This window comes from Aspergillus bombycis (genome assembly GCF_001792695.1).
Source record: "Aspergillus bombycis strain NRRL26010 chromosome Unknown contig00011, whole genome shotgun sequence".
Classification (NCBI taxonomy): domain Eukaryota; kingdom Fungi; phylum Ascomycota; class Eurotiomycetes; order Eurotiales; family Aspergillaceae; genus Aspergillus; species Aspergillus bombycis.
In genome coordinates, this window is record NW_019170013.1 from 394794 (window position 1) to 413847 (window position 19054).

Genomic DNA, 19054 nt, shown 5'->3' on the forward strand with positions numbered 1-19054 from the left:
GCTTGTCCCCGGTCACTCGCATCCGAGACACGTCTCTTTCCCCTCTATCAGCCCGAAAACCTCAGCCATTCCACTCGCTGCATTCCTGAAGATTTAGCCCTTCACTCTCTGTTTCAGTGTCGCATATGGAGACTGCACCTGGCGATGCGCGGTGGTTGTTCCGTGCTGTCAGCACCGCGGAAGATTTCATCCAGTCGCGTACAATCCCCAAAGTCATGGGTGACTATAATGTTAATGGTCCTGGCTGAGTGTGAATCTTTGGGAAGAGTGACTATACATCTCTACAATTCTCATTGAATAGCAAGATGCATACGGGCCTGCCATACGCAGACAGCTCTCGCAGCATCACAATACATTTCCAACCAGTGCTATGCGCAACCCGGAAGAAACCATGTCTCCTCGGTCCTGCTTTGGAATACCACTGTTCCCATCCCTGAGACGGATGTCTCTGGGCTTAGATACATATTATATTATTGGCGGATTGATTAACTTCAACTTGCGTTGATATTGGTTGGCTAACAGTGCCTTTAAAACCGCAGTTAGAGCGCCGCTTGTTGACAGGCACACACCATTCTGGTCTACGGATAAGGCTATCGACCATCGAGGATATTCTCGTTTTGGCCTTACCGTGAGGGCTCGTGCCTGCAAATTTTAATCGATCCCGCCCGACGTCCATCAATACCTGGGATCATTTTCGCGCGATAGCATACTTTTTCTTAAACGATCATACCACAAGAAAAATGGCGGAGACGGCAGATCCTGCAAGCACACCTGGCGAACTGCCAAAACAGGCCGCCGAACCAACCGATGCGCTGGCTGCACCGACGAGCACCTCTGTCGAAGATTCTACGTTTTCAGCCGTGGATGTTTCTCTTCCCCCAATAGATAAATCTCTGCCAGCAATGGACACCCCTGTGACAAGTGTAGACACAACGCTTCCGCCATTGGACCCATCAATACCGTCTCTACCGCCAATTGACACATCCTTACCTCCGATAGACACTACCTTGCCAGCTACAGACGGAGGCTTGGGGACAGATACACATTTCTCGTTTGAAGATCCGGACCCAAAACACGATGACGGAGGACTCGGCGGGCCGGAGCCTACTACGCATGTTTCGGCAACACCTGGTAGTAATATTGGTGAACAGCCAGGACCTTCCCCTGCCCCCGACTCGTCATGGCAGCTGCCGTCCAATGGTACACATTCGCACCACCTACCTCCACTACAGAACCAACCAGCGCAACCGCAATCACAGCCGCAGTATCAGCAGCAGCAACAGCAACATGTACCTCAACAGCAGCATGCGCCGTCACAACAGTATCAACCCCAGCAGACACAGCAGCAGGGTCAAATGCAGTCGCAACCCCAGTCGCAACAATACCAGCAGCAGAGCTCCGACATGTATCACAACCATCAAGCCGGCTCTACGCCGATGAACGCACCCTCGATGCAGACAATGGACCATGGACAGACGTCGCATGTTCCGCAAGCCCCCATCGGATCGCCCATGCCCGCAATGGCTTCGGTAGGCCAGTACATGACGGGATATCCAACAACGTTGGGCAAATGGGAATGAATTCGAGTGCGCAAATGCGGTATCAACTCCCAGGAGACCCGAACAAGATGCTCTCTGGCGGCCGACATAAGAAGGAAGTCAAGCGCAGAACCAAAACAGGCTGTTTAACATGTCGAAAACGGAGAATCAAGGTACGTGATGTGAAAGATCAGATCAAGAAGCTATTAATCCATTTATTGTGGACGGGGAAGTTTGAGCAACTGGTTGGTGGGCGTCGGGGAAGGAAATGTGTTGTGGTCGCTTCGCTTGTGTCGCAAGCTCTGCCTTCGGCTCGCCTGCAACAAACCCCGCCATTCGCGGTGTCGCTTGTTGTTGCCCACTGTTTTCCTCCCCGCCCGACAGCCCAATCCTGTTGCCTTTATTATTGTTTTCTTGCTTTATTTTTATGCGTGGAAAATTATCCAATACCGCCCGGTGTCATTCCTTTTCCCACATTAACGCTGACGGTGGGCAATACTTTTAGTGCGACGAAGGCCATCCCGTCTGCCGAAACTGCGTCAAAAGTAAACGTGAATGTTTAGGTTACGATCCGGTGTTTAAACAACAGCCGACTCCTTCTGCTATACAACCAGCTCCGAATCCACATCCGTCTCTGGTGGTCAACCCGCAAGATCCTTCTACTTCGTCGTCGACCCCAACATACCCTGCTGCTCCTCCGGGTTACGTGCCTGCGGTCTCTCAGCCTTTTGCTCCGTCCGAGTCTCCCAGCACGTCCACCGAAAGATACGACTACGGCGCACCCATCGATCCAACATTGGACGGAAACAGCTCTTCGAACATGGCCAGTGTACAGAATGCTGTAGAGGGTGGCTTGCAGCCTACTGTCAATCCGGCGAACACCACGACATCCTCGGACCCTACAAGCTTCAGAGGTTCGTTTTCGATCTGAGTTTTCTTGGCTTTACGCCCGTTCTTGTGCTTATCTCCTGTTTAGTGAAACAAGTCCAAATCAGTGATCTTCTGGCGCTGAGAGGGATCCCTCCTCCCCCACCTCATCCTATCACTGCTATTCAACCGAACCGCTTAGAAGAAATCAAGGCGGTGTTCCTTGCCACATATGCTCCTGCCATTGACAAATTCTTCGAGACGCGTTGGTTCCAGGAGAAGGCTTTGACTCACCTTTTGGCCAATGCGCAGCTCATGGCCGAGTATTCGGCGTTAATTGAGGCATTCAACGATCAGAACATCAATGATCCGAATGTCATAGCACGACTAGAAAGCTTTGAAGCGTCCGTGGTCTGGAGTTCCATGGCGTTATGCGTCATGTTATGAATGTATCGAATGGAAGTCATGGCCAAGATTATGACTTGTTAGCCTCTTCTAAACGACTGGACGTCATTGAGTCCATGATTACGGGCGAACATGTGGACTCGAACCCCTTAGCCCAGTTTCCTGCCAGAGAAACGCCCACAAATCCGCCGTGTCTATCAGATCAGTTAGCGCAACGATCGCTGGATTTCTGGAGCGCAATTGGCCACTTTCTTACGCTCCATGACAACGAGGCGAGTTCAGCCAAAGAAATTGACGATACGCTAGGTCGTTGCCGCACGCTGTTGGATACGTTTGAAAACCGTGATGTTATCTATTCAATCGCTATCGCGCGTCATCTCGGACAGCGCTGGGCAGATTTCCCGCGCAGCTTCCCCCAGCCCATCACAACGAACGAGAAGGATGCCGGGGCTAAGCTCTACGTTGCACAGAAGTTCCTCGAACAAGAAGCGGGTGGGAAAGGCACCACGCAAGTCATCAAACGTATTTGCGGTATGGTGGTCCGTTCCTGGTTCGTATCACGGGAGTAAATAGTTTTCGGGCTTTGTCCGACTTGCATTTGATGACTCTGGCGTGGATTTTGTAATATGGGAAAAAGAGTCATCGCACACTGCCGGCGAAGTTTTTTTTTGGCTTTTTTAATGATGTTTAACTAGACCTGTTCCTTCCTTTCGACCCATATCCTTTATCTTCAGTGACTATATTTTTTCCTCTATCATCATCTTGGTTTTCCTGGTATGGAGGACGTCATGGCTCAGGAGTTGATTGCTATTCATTGTCCTGTCCGCAATTAGGGCACGACAGCACCATGGCGTTCAGGGTGCACAAGTCTTACGAAATACAATGATGAGAGATTTGTTGTACAGTTTTCTCAAATCTAGCTTTTTGAAAAACCATATCCAACTGAAATTTCAGTTGGAGGATGTCTCGCGACAAATGTCATTCCTGTAATCGTCCCGCATTGAAAGCCGCCCTATGTATATGCATATACCGACGCAACCAGACGTCCCGACCCTCTATAAAGTCCATGTACAAGTCCAATCGAAAGTCAAAAAGGATGCAACGTAACGCTTCACACTCAGCCAAATCTATAGGTCAGCCTGCTCGGGAACAGGGCTCTTCAGCTTCCCAGCTTCAATCGCCAAGCGCACATTTTCCATGGCCCATTCTTCCATGGCGGTTTGAGTCTATCACATCGCCACAAGTTAGTCTCAGTCAATGTTGGATGGATAGGACTAGTGAACATACCTCAACAGTCCAAGTTCCCATATGGGGGACCAGCATCACATTGGGATTCCGGACCAGACCCGGATGAATCTTGGGTTCTTCCTCGAAGACGTCCAGACCGGCAGAGTAGACTTTGCCGCTGTCCAAGGCGTCAACGAGGGCTGCTTCATCGATAACGGCACCACGAGCAGTGTTCACGATGACGACGCCATTTTTCATCTTGTCGAATTCGGGCTTACCGATGATGTGGCGAGTGTTTTTCTGTGAGAGACCCAGATAAGTTAGCCCATATCTAATACACCCACTGTAGTAGTGGACGGCTACTTGGGTGGAAAACTCACATTCAAAGGCAAGTTCAAACTGATCACATCACTCTGCGCCAACAGCTCGTCAAACGTCACATAATCAGCCCCACCGGCCAGCTCCTCTGTCAACTGCCGCCGGTTATGGTAGATGACTCTCATGCCGAACGCCTCGGCCTTCTTCTTCAGGTTTCGGCCAATACCGCCCATTCCCAGAATGCCCAGTACTTTGCCCTCGGGATCATGGCCCAGGGCAGGGGACGGTTGTCCGCGCCACTTGCCCTCGCGCAGGGCGAGCATGCCCGTGTTGAAGTTGCGGAGAGCTCCAATGATCAAGAACATGTTTACGTCGGCGGTGGCATCGTCAACGGCTGTTGGGACATTTGAGACACGGATGGGGGGTGTGCGAGCGCTGCAGGCGTGGACGTCGACTTGATCGTATCCGGCGCCTGTATAGCCCCATTAGTTTGTGTTCAACATGGGTAATAGCATGAGATGGGAGGTGGGATAACATACCACAGTGGGCCAGGTACTTCAACGAGCTCGGAAGGGCATTCACCACTTCCTCGTCTACCAGGCCGGTGATGCTCACTGAGTCAAAGGTGCGGTATGCGGCGACTACGCCGTCGAGCTTGCCGTCTTTACATTCTTGGATGAACTCTGCCCGATTGGTTGCGGTTGGTTTGACTAGTTCCGCAATATCACCAAGGGATTGCCATGTGGTGTGCGCGCTGGATTATATCGTTAGTTTGGCACATACTAAGACCGTTGTATAGAATAAAGTGGGGGTTAACCGTACTGGATGATCTCTCCCAGGAGCAGAACCTTAGGTTTGGTATCGGACGAAGCCATATTTGCTACTTCTGTAAGAACAACCCCGGTTAGCAAGTTGTTGGACAGGCAAATTCTACATTAAAAGGGAAAAAATGAGTCAGAAGAGAAGTTCACCACGCACTTGAATTAACCCGAGAGGAGATAAGGCGCGGGGAAGTTGATATAATGTTTGCCCGAGGGGGTGTCTCGCCTCAATTGCTGTTGCCACAACAATCGCAAAGAGGTAATTCAGGTCAGTCTGAGACCACGGGCGTGCACTTTGCCTGGGACTAAAAGAACAGAAGGATAGAGGAAGAACAAGAAGCGAAGGAGGGGAATAGACGAGAAAGAACGACAAGGAATTCCTCCGGCGCAGCGACGAACTTCCCCCACGTGCCCCACTTCTTATCATTTGAATGTCCCCTTTGGTTGGAATTTATTCTCCAACTCGAGTCTATTCAGCGTTCGGGATTACTCCGCATTCTCACCCTCAACTTTCTCGGCCGTAACACGAGAGTTGCGATTGCGATTGAATCTCTCAGGAGAGTCGCCGCTCATGTCGGAGATATCCGCCATGACAACGGCTCTATTCATGGGAATCTCCGATTGAGTGAGTACCCGCGGGTAAACTGGACTATCAACCGCCGTGCCCCCGGACTTATTCAAGGTTCGGAAACCCGCCGATACGAGGCGAAAGATGGATGGATCGGCGTCAGAAGTATTGATATCAGGGTTGGCCCGAATTTTCCAGGGTGGTTCTGCAAAAGGATCCTGGTGCACAAACGGTTACCAGCTCATACAGATGAAGGTGCAACATGGTGGAAATTACAACAATCGCTATGGTCAATAACGGCGTGCTTGATTAATCCGCTTCGGGAGAAGAAAGATACATGGTAACAAGAGGCTTCTAAAATCCCTAGATTATGGTCGAATGAACATGGAGAGTAGGAACTTAGGTTTGCCCCTCAAAAAGCACCCTCGTCCAGTCGAATCGTCTCCATCGCTTCCTAAACCCGTCAACTCGTCGATCACCTCCACGGTTCCAGCGGCCCTGCCGCTTGATCACATCGGGAGCCAAATCCAACATTCCTCCGATGACTTCGCGTGCGAAGAGGTCGCCTCGGGGCCAGCGGTTCTCGTCCTCGACTACATGCCCTAAACCTCCATCCAGTTCGAACCAGACATGGAAGTATGGCATCTCTTTCACCAGCGTACGGCGGAAGGCGGATCGGCCCAATCCTTGCTTAGATTTCGCCAGCGTGTCGATTAACTTTTTGTGTTGAGACCATTCTGAGTCTGCGGCGAGAATAGCCTCTTTGAAGAAGGCAGGAGAAGTCTCCCCCAGCTCATATGGCAAGGGCACCACCTCCATTGCCGCGTGTCTCTTTCGATGAGGCTGGGCTGCATTCTCATAGAAGATAACGTCGCGGCCTTGATCGTGATACATGCGGGTCAAGCTCTTCATGAAGTTGCGGATTTCCTCCCATTCGTCATCATCGCACTCTAGAAGATTCGTCCGGTGTTGAATGGGGACAATGGTAGCACACCCTTGATTGAGTTCCGGCTCTGTGGGAAGAGTAAGATAAACCCTGGTCGCCAGAGATACCACGGGGGCAATAGGCGGAGTATTCGTGTCCTCATGATGACAAAGTGGGCAATTATCCAAGATTCGGTTCATCTTTTGGAATTCACTGATAGTCGTGTTCTTAAGGTTGATTTCAGACTGATGTACCCGTCGTGCTAGTTTGGAGGCGTTGTCGTCCATGTACTCCAAATCATTCTGGTCAAGTCAATCAGTTTCTCGCATGCGACTATGGGTTCCAATTGCGGAGCTTACCTCGAATTTGGCATCCTTTGCTATTCTCTCCGCAAGCCGTTTTCCTTCTCCTCCTAACTGATCTCGGGTTCTTCGCTCCTCGCGAAGCATATCTTCAATGCTCATATCCTCGTTCTCTTCTACTTGGCCCCTCTCCCGGCCTCGTTTAGTATCCACAGCTTTGACTTCATTTCTCTTGCCAGCAAGCATCCGGCTCTGCTGGACCCCCAACACCACAACACCAGGGTCCTTCCGGTTCGCCATGGCTGCCGCCGCGGCATTGTATCGCTCTTCAAGCTCACCAGCATCAGGAGAGCCTTTGAGCTTTGCCTTCATCATCTGCGCCTTAAGACGGTTGAGCGCTGTTAAGTCAAGGGGTTGCGTAGTATTCTGTGGTGGTTCTGTATCGATCGGTTTGCCCTGGCCGTGAGCTTCTAGTTCCTGTTCAGGATTCCGGACATGCTCGTGTGTATCCCGGTGGACGCCCTCCTGTAGCTTTCTCTCTTGGAAAAGTTCACCTGATGGCTTTTCTTTACCTACGTAGCCCTCACCGTACCGCTCGCGACGATCTAATTCCGCCTCTTCCTCCCGGGCATCATAAAAGGAACGTAGATCTCCGAAGCGCTCGATAGCAATTTCCTCCACCGGCTTCCCGCTTTCCTCCGCTTCCCTGTAAACGGCATTCAGTTTGGTCATTCTCCATTGTGAGCCAGAGTCGCCGAAGGTGTAGTCAACATCGTGTTGCGCCTGTTCTTCCTGGATTTCCTCTAATGCCTTTCCGTCCTTAAGATCGTGCAAATGTTGATTCAGTTCCCTGCCATGTATCTTGAGCTCAAAGTCTGCTTGCAGCATCTTGGGCTTTGGCTCCTCCTCCAAGCGCGTCGTATCACGCCGATGCACGTAGTCAATGTCCAGCGCCGATGGAGCTTCCATCCACGCATCTCTCTTTAAGCGAGTCGGCTCCTCCTGAACTTCCTCCTTCGGGGCCGACGCTTCGTCGTCTCGGCTTTCATGTCGATGTCGGCGTTTATGGGCATGGTCGCGATCGTCTCCGTGGTCGGTAGAATGGCGTGATCGTTTATGGCGATGTCTGTCCTCATCCCTGTGTCGCGAATCTCTGTGCCTATCGGATTCACGCTCTCTGGACCTGGACGAATGGCGACGATGGTGATGATGGCGGTGATGTCTTGAGCGATCCCGACTGCGGTCTCGGTCGCGATGTCGATGCCGTTCTTTGTCGCTCTTTTCGTGCCGTCTCTCCTGATCCTCTACCAATGACTTTTCAAAATCCTCCAGAGTCATGGTTACTGGTGTTAGGAGTGACCCGTGCGGTGTGATACATGTAGTGTCGTGAAAGTTCGAAAGGCGAAACTGCCGAAACAAAAGACTAAAGCGGAAAAGGCGCTAATGACGTCTGGCCGGCCTTTTGGACTCCACCCGAGCAGATCCTCAAGAAGTATTCCCCGCGCGTCTGGAAGAAACTCTTCGAATTTTTCTTTCCTAGGTTTTTTTTGTTTTATTTCCTCGACCATCACACAGCTTTCATTCTCCCGTGTCTCATGCGGTGATACATACTAGAGAGTCATTACTACTTGAGCAATCTTATACACGGGAAAAGTGCAGCACTGAGAGAAATTTTACTTGACGCTATTCATCATGGCGCAATCACCCGTGGCCGTTGTCTGCGTGGGCATGGCAGGTAACAAAGATAGATGATTTCTTGATCGATGCTACGGTGACACTAACTCGTTTTATCTTTCAAATTAAGGCTCCGGAAAGACGACTTTCATGCAGCGAATCAACTCGTACCTCCACTCGCAGAAGAAGATTCCCTACGTTCTGAATCTGGACCCCGCCGTGTATTCCGTACCGTTTGAGAGTAATATTGATATCCGTGATTCCATCAATTACAAAGAGGTCATGAAACAGTACAACTTGGGCCCCAACGGTGGTATTCTGACCTCGTTGAACCTCTTTGCAACGAAGGTGGATCAGATTATCACGCTGTTGGAGAAACGTACCGCCCCGAACCCAAGTAACCCATCTGCGAAGCCTATCGAGCATATCTTGGTCGACACCCCCGGACAGATTGAAGTCTTTGTATGGAGTGCATCGGGTAGTATCCTGCTTGAAACCCTGGCTTCCTCGTTTCCCACGGTGATTGCATATGTGATTGATACCCCGCGGGCAAGTTCCACGAGTACTTTTATGAGTAATATGCTTTACGCTTGCAGTATTCTCTACAAGACTAAACTACCAATGATTCTGGTGTTCAATAAAACCGACGTTCAGGATGCCGAGTTTGCAAAGGAGTGGATGACCGACTTTGACGCCTTCCAGCAGGCGTTGCGGGAAGAAGAGGAGTCGGGAGCCTTCGGAACAGAGGGTGGTGCTGGAGGTTTCGGGTCAGGAAGTGGATACATGGGTTCGCTACTGAACAGCATGAGTCTGATGCTCGAAGAGTTTTACCGGCATTTGAACATCGTGGGTGTGAGCTCAATGACCGGAGACGGCATTGACGAGTTCTTCCAAGCTGTCGAAGAGAAACGTCAGGAGTTCGAGCGTGACTACAAACCGGAACTGGAGCGTATGAAGAAGGAGCGCGAAGAGACCCAAGCAGCCCACCGGGAACAGGAACTGGGTAAGTTGATGAAAGATATGAATGTCTCTGGATCTAGTAAGGGCAAACGTGCCGAGAACGAGGCGGAAACCGTCAGTGAAGCGGAGGAGGAGGAAGAGGAACTCGCGGCTGCCAAAAAGAGAGGAGACTACGACGAGCCTGAAGAGGATGATTATGATAGTGAGGATGAGTCGAGTGTTCCTCGAGCTGCCAATAATGATGGGCTCTCTCAGCGGTATCAGGATGCACTTGCCGATTCTAAGGGCGGGCCATCCGATCAGGATCATAGCTTTGCTAGGTACTTGCGAGCCAGCCAGATGAACCAGTGATTTTGAGTCTCTTTTGTTTTACTCGTCTTGATCGATTTCCCCGGCTTTGGTCTATTGCACGGCGTTAACACTGCCCCTTTGACATATCATACTTTTTCCAACATATGCATGAATAAATGAACTAGACACGAGATAAATGGTTAAACTTAAGGCATCTTACATAAAGAAGAAAACAACTAAAAAAAAAAGAGAATGGCCATGTTTATAGAGGGCAAGCTTCCAATGCAAACAAGACAAAAACAGGAGAACTTATGATGTCAGACCTGAAGCTCCGCCGGTTGATTGTTGCCTGCTCTTTTTTCCTTCTTTTCACATCAGTTGGCACAAGTGGTAACAGTTCTTGTCAGCTTTTGTAAATTGCGACTGATCTATAAGTTTTTTTGATTGATCCAATCCCATCATGGATGTATGTTCATTGATGGTCTGCCAGCCCCGCGTTTGAACAAAGAGCAGCTAACGATCGTCCCACGACAGGTATTCTATGCTTATACCTACTCCACAGCGGGATGGCTCTCGCTGCAGAGCATATCCTTGATCACCATTCCGCAGATCATGACAACTTTGCTGTTGGATGAGACCAGATCGGCTTCTGGTAAGTGTCATACTATGCCAGGTTACTCAAGACAGCGTGTAATTGGCTCCATAGCTTGAAAGAACTCACCCTGACCCGTCTATAGAGATGGAGATATACTTCGCACGCTGCCTTGGGCTTAGTTTGCTCACCATTGCGGTCCTAACGGTGATGCTGACGGATCGATCCCTTTGAACTCCACGGTGTCGGAGCCAGTGACCACAGAAGACAATGATCCCAAGGGCCCATATGCCATCCCCACGTTGATCGTAACATCCCTTTTCCAGGGATTTTCTGCCTTCTACGCTTATACCCGGTACTTGTCTTCAGGTCACACTGCCTTTGCTATAGGGATGATCGGGTACTCGGCGACGGCCTCCATTGGGCTCTGGTGTGTACTCTTTGCAAGCAGTAATGGGAAGATTAGCCGGAAGACGGGAGCAGACAAGAGAACGGCGGGGTTCCCATTCAAAAACACAGAGGCAGCTAAGAAACATGCGTGGAAGAAAAGCTCCTGAAGAATGGGCACCCTTAGAGGACAGATGTCTGGATGATTCGGTTATGTCGGATACTCCGGGTGATCGATCAATTTGGATCCATAATGAGCACATTTGAACCGTGCATGAGTACCCTCAAGATCCATTTGCGTCACGAGGGTCAAAGCCAACCCCAAAAGCAAGAGGGCCAAGACCGGCGCTTATCGGGTGGCTGAACAATCGCTGCTAGTGTGTACACAGGATGCATAAATTAATTAAGAGCCAATGACGTTATCGAAGACATGGTACTACTTGATTTGCTGCGGTGCTCCGACCGAACTGGTATCAGATGAAGATGAAGGCTTTCCTATTCAGTCTCGTCCCGAGGCATGGCACTGCTCCTCTCGAATCCGAGACAAAAGTCGAATGCCCAGAATGACGCCTGAAAGCAAGAGATTAAAAAAGAAATTAAGGGTTAATGATTGCCAACGGAAGCCCGATGGAAGAAGAAATGCCAAGAATTTAGCTGCCTGGATGTTAGCGCCCTTTAGCCTCAGGCCACAGCTGAATCCCTGCCAATCACGAGGCAGGGCTCACCACCTCCAACCCTGACACAAGGCTGGCCCTCACTCTTTCCTGCAGGTCCTCTGCTTACTTCCCCTCTTTTCCTGCCCCAAAAATGTCCCGAGAATACCGTGAGCAGGCTAGGAAAGCTACGAAGGCTTAATGTCTAATCCCCACCGACCTGCCCTGGCAAGTCAGGTCGCCGGACCCACTGAATGCAACATCAGCAACATTAATTAACCTGCAGCTCGGTCAGCCCACTGGAAGGGACCAGATATGCCAAGGACTTGCTTGGCTGGTTTATGCATGAAGAGATATGGGCACTAGTGCGTGCGGCACCACAAACTTCACCTGCAGAGTGCTCATGCACCTGAAAGACACTGCCAATGATCATTTGACTCGCCAGGTCAACGCGTTAGCCTTAGAACCCTTTGCTAATGCCGATGCCGCCTCGTTGACTACCACCTTTCTTGGCTTCCCCTCTTGGCCCCTGCCGTCCCTTGATGCCAAGCGCCTTGGTCGCTCGGACTCCCGGCGGTAGGCTTGCCACCTACCCATGGCTTGCGGGGACGGGCCATTCATGTAGTGCCTAATGCGATACTCTGATGCCGACGGGTAGGCCGGCTGCTAGCTGGTGTCATTGGTCGCTCGAATGACTCGGAGTATTGTCATCTTGCAGGACTTTTGTGTAACGACTGTTGGCGTGCGTGGCATATGCTTTTACTACGAGCCTGGTTTTTCTGCGGCAGGAAAGACCCCCCAAACAGGGCGAATGCGTGTGTGTGTGTATGTGTGTGTGTGCCTAAGTTTTGATACTATCAGAAGACCCTCCAAAGCACATGCCCGTTCGCATAACCCTGGTGTAGCACCAGCGACTGCTTAGCTTAGCTTCTTCGGCGCGGGGCCAGAAAGTGCTTATCGCAAAGATCCCACTTCTTTGTGTGATAGCCCCTCCCGCGGCCCTTGACCAAGCAGTTCTCACTCGCCAATACCGAAAGCGCGATATTATAGGTGGACATGGTTATTATCCTTTTTCTTTTACGTTGCTCTTCATGCAACCCCGTACGTTGCCAGATTTGGCTTCACCTTGGGGCTCATTCTTCGAAGTTTAGATTCCGACAAGACCTGATCCCCCAATCAGAACCCTTGAAATCTGATAGAAGACGAGGGAAAAAGCGGATATCGCGTGAGGATGCCAAGCAAAGGGAATGGGTCACGTTGATCTCTGTCGCATTGTTAGGATGATCTTCACTCCTAAAGGTATCGTCCGCGGCATTAGGCCCTCTGTCCGAGATATCGTTTACTCCTCTCATTATGGCGAGCTCCTGTGGGAATTAATTGACTGCGGGATATACCACCTTCCCATTGAAGGCACCAAGCCCCTACCCTGAGCGTTAGTTACTCCTTTGAGGAAAGTGTCCTATGCTGGTCTCGGCCAAACCCTGCAACCTCGACAACTTGCCATAGCCATGTCTTCTTCACGGTCTATCGGAGCACCCGTTCTTGACTGAAGCGGGTCGGCGTCCGTGGTGGTCATCACCATTCTCATCCTTCATCATGTCCGCTGATTGATAGAGTAATTTCCGGTGGAGCACAACGCAGTCCTCTGAGAGATGCAATGTTACCCTGTGAGTTTCAACCACGCTCGGTGGTACAGAGCATCCTTGTCATTGCATGCTGTACGAGTGATCTAAACTCGTAGAAACTGTTCGAGAACGGGGAAATATAGTGCTCCTGAAGGTTATAAATACCGTCTGCATCCCGCTCCCATCCTCATTTTTATCATCAAGCCAGCAGTTTCTATCCTCCGACTTGAGTTGTTCTCGCGCATCTTTGCAAGCTTCTCATCATGCAGTCCATCAAGCGTACCTTGCTCCTTCTCGGGGCTATCCTTCCCGCGGTCCTCGGTGCCCCCGTGCAGGAGACCCGCCGCGCTGCTGAAAAGCTTCCCGGAAAGTACATTGTCACTTTCAAGTCCGGCATCGACGAGGCAAAGATTCAGGAGCATACCACCTGGGCTACCAACATTCACCAGCGTAGTCTGGAGCGTCGTGGTACCACCGGCGGCGATCTTCCTGTCGGTATTGAGCGCAACTACAAGATCAACAAGTTCGCCGCCTATGCAGGCTCCTTCGACGATGCTACCATCGAGGAGATCCGCAAGAACGAAGATGTTTGTGGTCATCCGCTCACAATTGTGAATGACGGCTAACTCGCGCCCAGGTTGCCTACGTCGAGGAGGACCAGATTTACTACCTCGATGGTCTGACCACCCAGAAGGGTGCCCCCTGGGGCCTGGGAAGCATTTCCCACAAGGGCGAGCAGAGCACCGACTACGTCTACGACACCAGTGCCGGCGAGGGCACCTTTGCCTACGTGGTGGATAGCGGTGTCAATGTCGACCATGTGGAGTTCGAGGGCCGCGCCAGCAAGGCCTACAACGCTGCCGGCGGTCAGCACGAGGACAGCATTGGTCACGGCACCCACGTTTCCGGTACCATTGCTGGTAAGACTTATGGTATTGCCAAGAAGGCCAGCATCCTTTCGGTCAAGGTTTTCCAGGGTGAATCGAGCAGCACTTCCATCATTCTTGACGGCTTCAACTGGGCTGCCAACGACATTGTTACTAAGAAGCGTACCAGCAAGGCTGCAATCAACATGAGCTTGGGTGAGTTTACAGTGCTCTTCACTACCGGCACTCATACTCGGGATGTGCGAGCGCTAACTTGAAAAACACAGGCGGTGGCTACTCAAAGGCTTTCAACGATGCGGTCGAGAACGCATTTGAGCAGGGTGTTCTCTCGATTGTCGCTGCCGGTAACGAGAACGTATGTCTCCCCTTCCTTGAGCACAGACGAAACCGTCACTGACTTAATTCTCTTAGTCTGATGCCGGCCAAACCAGCCCTGCCTCTGCCCCTGATGCCATCACTGTTGCCGCTATCAGCAAGAGCAACGCCCGTGCCAGTTTCTCCAACTTCGGCAAGGTCGTCGACATCTTCGCTCCCGGTCAGGATATCCTTTCCGCCTGGATTGGCTCTTCCTCTGCCACCAACACCATCTCTGGTACCTCCATGGCCACCCCCCACATTGTCGGCCTGTCCCTCTACCTCGCTGCTCTTGAGAACCTCAGTGGCCCTGCTGCAGTGACCAAGCGTATCAAGGAGTTGGCCACCAAGGATGTCGTCAAGGATGTCCAGGGCAGCGTCAACCTGCTTGCCTACAACGGTGCCGCTTAAGTACCTGGTGTACATTGGAGTGTTTCCCCATTGTTGCTGGAATACAGTGGTGGTTAGAAAACGAAGAGTGTTTTGATTCGGACGGATATATGCATGGCACGCATACAGCGTGATACATAGGCTGTTTGCTCAAGAATTAGGATTTTATCTGAATCCATGTACAGAGTTTACTTATGTTAGTAGTCAATGAAAACTTGGCTTTCTAATTTGTCCGATCTACAAGGAGTAGCCAGTTGCCGAACGAACCGGATGTGCAGGGCATGAAGATCACCCGCACTTAGCAAGACCTCTAGTATTTGACTATCATAGATTGAACGAAAATCATGACCTGATTTCTCGATTGCAGACCAAATCACATGACAAGCTCCTCCTCGCGGTGGAATCAGTGGTCGATTAGATCCCGGGGAATGAACTAGGGCTGGCGTTACAATTCCTGCGAGAAGCCAGCGACGCTGCTTGTACGGAAGATAATATGTCTACTGGTACACAACCAAAGTACAGATTTACTTTAGAATACATGCCTACAATAATCTTCTAAGATCGAACAAGCCTGAAGGTGTATATTCCTAGGTTCAAAGCCAGCAACACCGGGATAAACGGTTCCGTGTCGTAGTGATATATATTTGAAATGCCCACCCTTCGTTGAGTCAAATCTGCTAAACGAAGAACCATCGATTCTTCCGCCACTGCCAATTCCTATTCCTAATAAAGTTCATTATAGTAGAAGTCATCAGACCTCTGTTGAGAAGTAACTTGCACATAAAAAAAACTCTGCCGAGAGCCGGGTGATTGGATCGAGAAACGTGAACGGCTACGAAGTGAGGACAGCCGGGGAATGGGACCTCCGTATTTTTTTTTTTTTTCACAAGTCTATGCTGCGATTTATGTATTCGTTAGTTAGTAAATGGTGTGATTCCATCCTTCTCCCTCGCCACTGCTTGTATTGACTTCGGTGGTCTTATATCAATGATGCCAGTGGGTTGGGATATGTTACCGGAGGCACAGCAGCTTCTTGAAAAACGCCGGCTGAGTATCGTAGCCAAAGAGCCTAGACCTATACTGCATTATATTAGGTAACAGTACACGATACCAATAGTCAAATTGGGTAAACTACATAGCTTTTCTCGGTTACGACTCGGAAGGGGGAAGGGTGGACCTAGGTTATACATCTACAGAGCAAGGCGAGTTCGGATCATTTCACGTAATATAATTCGTCCTACGTCCTATTGGAGGCGCATTCTCCACGATGATACATAGGTCATAGGGTGTAAGGGAGAAAGCCCGGAGAATTTCACGGTTTCGAGCTCGACCTGAAGCTCCATGTCTTAGCCCTACCGCCGACGAGCAATGCTAGTTTGGTACAAGAGTTCTGGGAGCACCCTGCCACAAGGGACTTTTTCCTTGTCCTTCTCCAGTTGACGCGTAGGCTATGGGGCAAAGAGCGCTCACAAAGGGATAGAAACGCTGACGAACATTGCTGGCGACGCCGAGCATTCTACTAGTCAGTCTTCCGTCCGGTATGTAGATCTTCGTCTCAAACGAGAGGTATGGCCACCAAGGGGGTAGCTCTTCCAAAGTTTCTCGGACGCTATATTGCCTCAGCCTAGGTGGTGAAGGACCAAAGAATTCGGATACCGGCCGTTGAAATGACTTCAGAAGCACCTAAAATGGCCAACTGTGGACCAGGTGACTAACCTGTGCCACTGGGAATAGCATCATACCTCCCTCGACATTTAGCGGGGATCTGCACCATCCAGCCCCTTGCATTCTGGGGAAAAGAAAAAAGCTTGCAGCTACGTATGTCTGTTTGATGCTCTGTTTGCTTCAGCAAGATGTAGTTAGGATTATTAAGTCAAAATCCAGATGTTGGGACCCTACCTGATATTTTATGCTTACTGCTTTCAGCATCCAAGTTTCTTCATTCGACTTGGTCTATTGGATATCTTTTGCCGCCCAAGATGAACGACAAATTGCCCGAGATCGCCATGTCTCAGTTTGAGACAGACAAAGGCATTTTGGAGCCACATTTGAGACAATATGGCCTGGAGTTCGCGGCTGACGGATTCCATATCCGATGGGCGAAAGGAAATCAGCGTCATCCTCGCAATTGGAGCATTGTACGGAAAGCTTATGACACTAGTTTGATCATCTTCCTCGAGCTCTTCACGTATGTTGACTGTCTGCTGCTTCGTACTCGATGAGGCTCCTTGCTAACAGACGGCTGTATACAGGACTGCCATCAGCGCGTCCGGCGTACGTTCCCCAGTCTCCCTCCCTGCCCCTTGAGAACATAACGCTGAGTATCACAGTCTACTGCAGCCAAAGATGCCATACCTGAATTCAACATCGAGAAGGAATTTTCTATATTTGTATTTGTATCAATGTCCGTTCAACACCTTTCAACCCTTTGGACTCTCACCTAAATTGCGTTTTCTGATGGCTTGTTGGACAATAGATATCTGTTGGGCCAGGGCCTCGGTTCCATCGTTTTCCCTCCGTACTCGGAAGCGTTCGGACGCAAGAACCTCTATGTACTCAGTACGGCGCTGTACAGTATCTCTTGTGTCATCGTGGCTGCGGTCCCATCTTTGTCTGGCGTTGTCATTGGTCGTCTTTTCAGCGGAATTGTCTCGGCGATCCCGACAACGGTTGTGATTGGCAGTATCGAGGATATGTTCAATGCTAGAGACCGCGTCTGGGTGCTTTGTCTCTGGGCCATAGTGGCTAACCTAGGTTTGGTGACCGGCCCCATACTGAGCACCTTTATCGTGGCGGATCTGAACTGGTATGGCTTCGCTTGCCTAGACTCTGACCCCAGTACTGACAGGAACATCTAGGCGGTGGTTATTCTATGTGGCCGCCATTGTGACCGGTATCCTCACCTTCATCCTACTGACCCTCCGCGAGTCTCGTCCCTCATTGCTGCTGGCACGCGAGGTGGAACAGCTGCGCAAAGTCACCGGAATCGAAACGCTTCAGGGATTGAACCCAGACCGCACACCAGACCTGAAGACCTTTGTGCGTACGGCACTGTTCCGTCCCGTGCGCCTCTTCTTCACCGAGCTTATTGTCTTCTTCGTGTCCGTGATCAGCGCCATCGCAGTTGCTCTGGTTTACCTCTTCACAGAAGCCTTGCCTCCAATCTACGAGGATTTCGGCTTCAGCACTAGACAAGCATGTCTCCCCTTCATTGCTATCGGGGTCGGTCTGAGTTTCGGGTTCTTTACCCGCTATATCGATCTGCATATTATCGATAAGCACCGCCAGAAGGGCCAGCCACTCCTCCCTGAGCACAAGTTGACGGGTTTCTGGATTGGGGCCTTCATTCTCACCGTGGGACTCTGGGCTTTCGCCTGGACGGTGCCTCCATACAGGACCGACCTGCACTGGATAGTGTCTGTCTTATGCCTGGTGCTGGTTGGATATTCTTTGAACGAGATTGAGTACGTGCTGGGCGGGTACTTGACAGACAGCTATCTTAGCTATGCAGCCAGTGGACTGGCCGCCCTGGCTATTGTCCGAGCCCTCTTGTCTGCCATTTTGCCGCTCATCGCTCCGCCCATGTTCTCGAACCTCGGCAACAATATGGCTATCTCCGTGCTGGCGATCATTGCGACCATGTTCTGTGCCATCCCACCCCTGTTCTCACGGTTTGGAAAGCAGATCCGCGCCAAGAGCAAGTTTGCCAAGTACAGCTTGCGCATGTATAACGAGCATAGCGTTGACGAGGACGGATATTAAGTCTGATGGCTTATGCTTCAGAGCTAGAAGAATGATTCACGGCCTTTATACCTCGTCGATGTGGTATAGATTATGAGGCAAGAGGATATGATGAGCAGGAGATGGATACGTGATGGAGAGGCAGCGTTTCCAGCCGGGCCGATAGTTTGCTATAAATACGGAGTACGCAGGGCGAATTGATGATTTAATTAATTACTCTTTCATGTGGTACGAAACGGAGGTATCATAAAACACGATGATTGTTTTTTTGGAGTTCGCTGTCCTGTTTCTTCCCCCCACCCCATGATTGTGGCATCTTTTATTTTTATTTTATTTTATTTTCTTAAATAATATAGCGGCAGTTCCAGAATAAATAAATAGATCTTATGCAGTGTTCCGTCTTGGATTGAAGTAATTTCTTTCCCTGGTTTTTCTGCCAGGTCCAAAACCCCCTGCCGCTTCAACCTCTCCGCCATTTCTCATCTTCTCCTTCGCAAAAGCAGCATCCCTTTCCATCTACAATTATTTA

At 50.5% G+C, this 19054-nt stretch overlaps 6 protein-coding genes across 6 annotated transcripts; 4 read left to right on the top strand and 2 right to left on the bottom strand.

The window, feature by feature from the left end:
* Positions 1–740: 740 nt before the first annotated feature.
* Positions 741–3379, top strand: ABOM_002373 (putative C6 finger domain protein; the record flags this gene model as incomplete). Its single annotated transcript, XM_022529503.1, has 4 exons — positions 741–1529; positions 2044–2452; positions 2515–2809; positions 2869–3379. 4 exons carry the CDS (start codon positions 741–743, stop codon positions 3377–3379), a joined length of 2004 nt encoding a protein of 667 aa, XP_022392833.1.
* A 558-nt stretch (positions 3380–3937) lies between these two features.
* Positions 3938–5230, bottom strand: ABOM_002374 (D-mandelate dehydrogenase-like dehydrogenase; the record flags this gene model as incomplete). Its single annotated transcript, XM_022529504.1, has 5 exons — positions 3938–4036; positions 4098–4337; positions 4418–4827; positions 4895–5109; positions 5178–5230. 5 exons carry the CDS (start codon positions 5228–5230, stop codon positions 3938–3940), a joined length of 1017 nt encoding a protein of 338 aa, XP_022392832.1.
* A 913-nt stretch (positions 5231–6143) lies between these two features.
* ABOM_002375 (putative cell cycle control protein (Cwf19)) lies at positions 6144–8309 on the bottom strand (the record flags this gene model as incomplete). The annotated part of the gene is made up of 2 exons (XM_022529505.1): positions 6144–6971; positions 7029–8309. The coding sequence occupies 2 exons, from the start codon at positions 8307–8309 to the stop codon at positions 6144–6146; spliced, it is 2109 nt and encodes a 702-aa protein (XP_022392831.1).
* A 354-nt stretch (positions 8310–8663) lies between these two features.
* ABOM_002376 (putative ATP binding protein) lies at positions 8664–9956 on the top strand (the record flags this gene model as incomplete). Its single annotated transcript, XM_022529506.1, has 2 exons — positions 8664–8706; positions 8776–9956. 2 exons carry the CDS (start codon positions 8664–8666, stop codon positions 9954–9956), a joined length of 1224 nt encoding a protein of 407 aa, XP_022392830.1.
* A 3460-nt stretch (positions 9957–13416) lies between these two features.
* ABOM_002377 (S8 family peptidase) lies at positions 13417–14805 on the top strand (the record flags this gene model as incomplete). Its single annotated transcript, XM_022529507.1, has 4 exons — positions 13417–13740; positions 13791–14235; positions 14307–14395; positions 14452–14805. 4 exons carry the CDS (start codon positions 13417–13419, stop codon positions 14803–14805), a joined length of 1212 nt encoding a protein of 403 aa, XP_022392829.1.
* Positions 14806–16763: 1958 nt separating this feature from the next.
* Positions 16764–18546, top strand: ABOM_002378 (putative MFS multidrug transporter; the record flags this gene model as incomplete). Its single annotated transcript, XM_022529508.1, has 5 exons — positions 16764–16972; positions 17037–17058; positions 17115–17188; positions 17261–17590; positions 17643–18546. 5 exons carry the CDS (start codon positions 16764–16766, stop codon positions 18544–18546), a joined length of 1539 nt encoding a protein of 512 aa, XP_022392828.1.
* Positions 18547–19054: the final 508 nt, after the last annotated feature.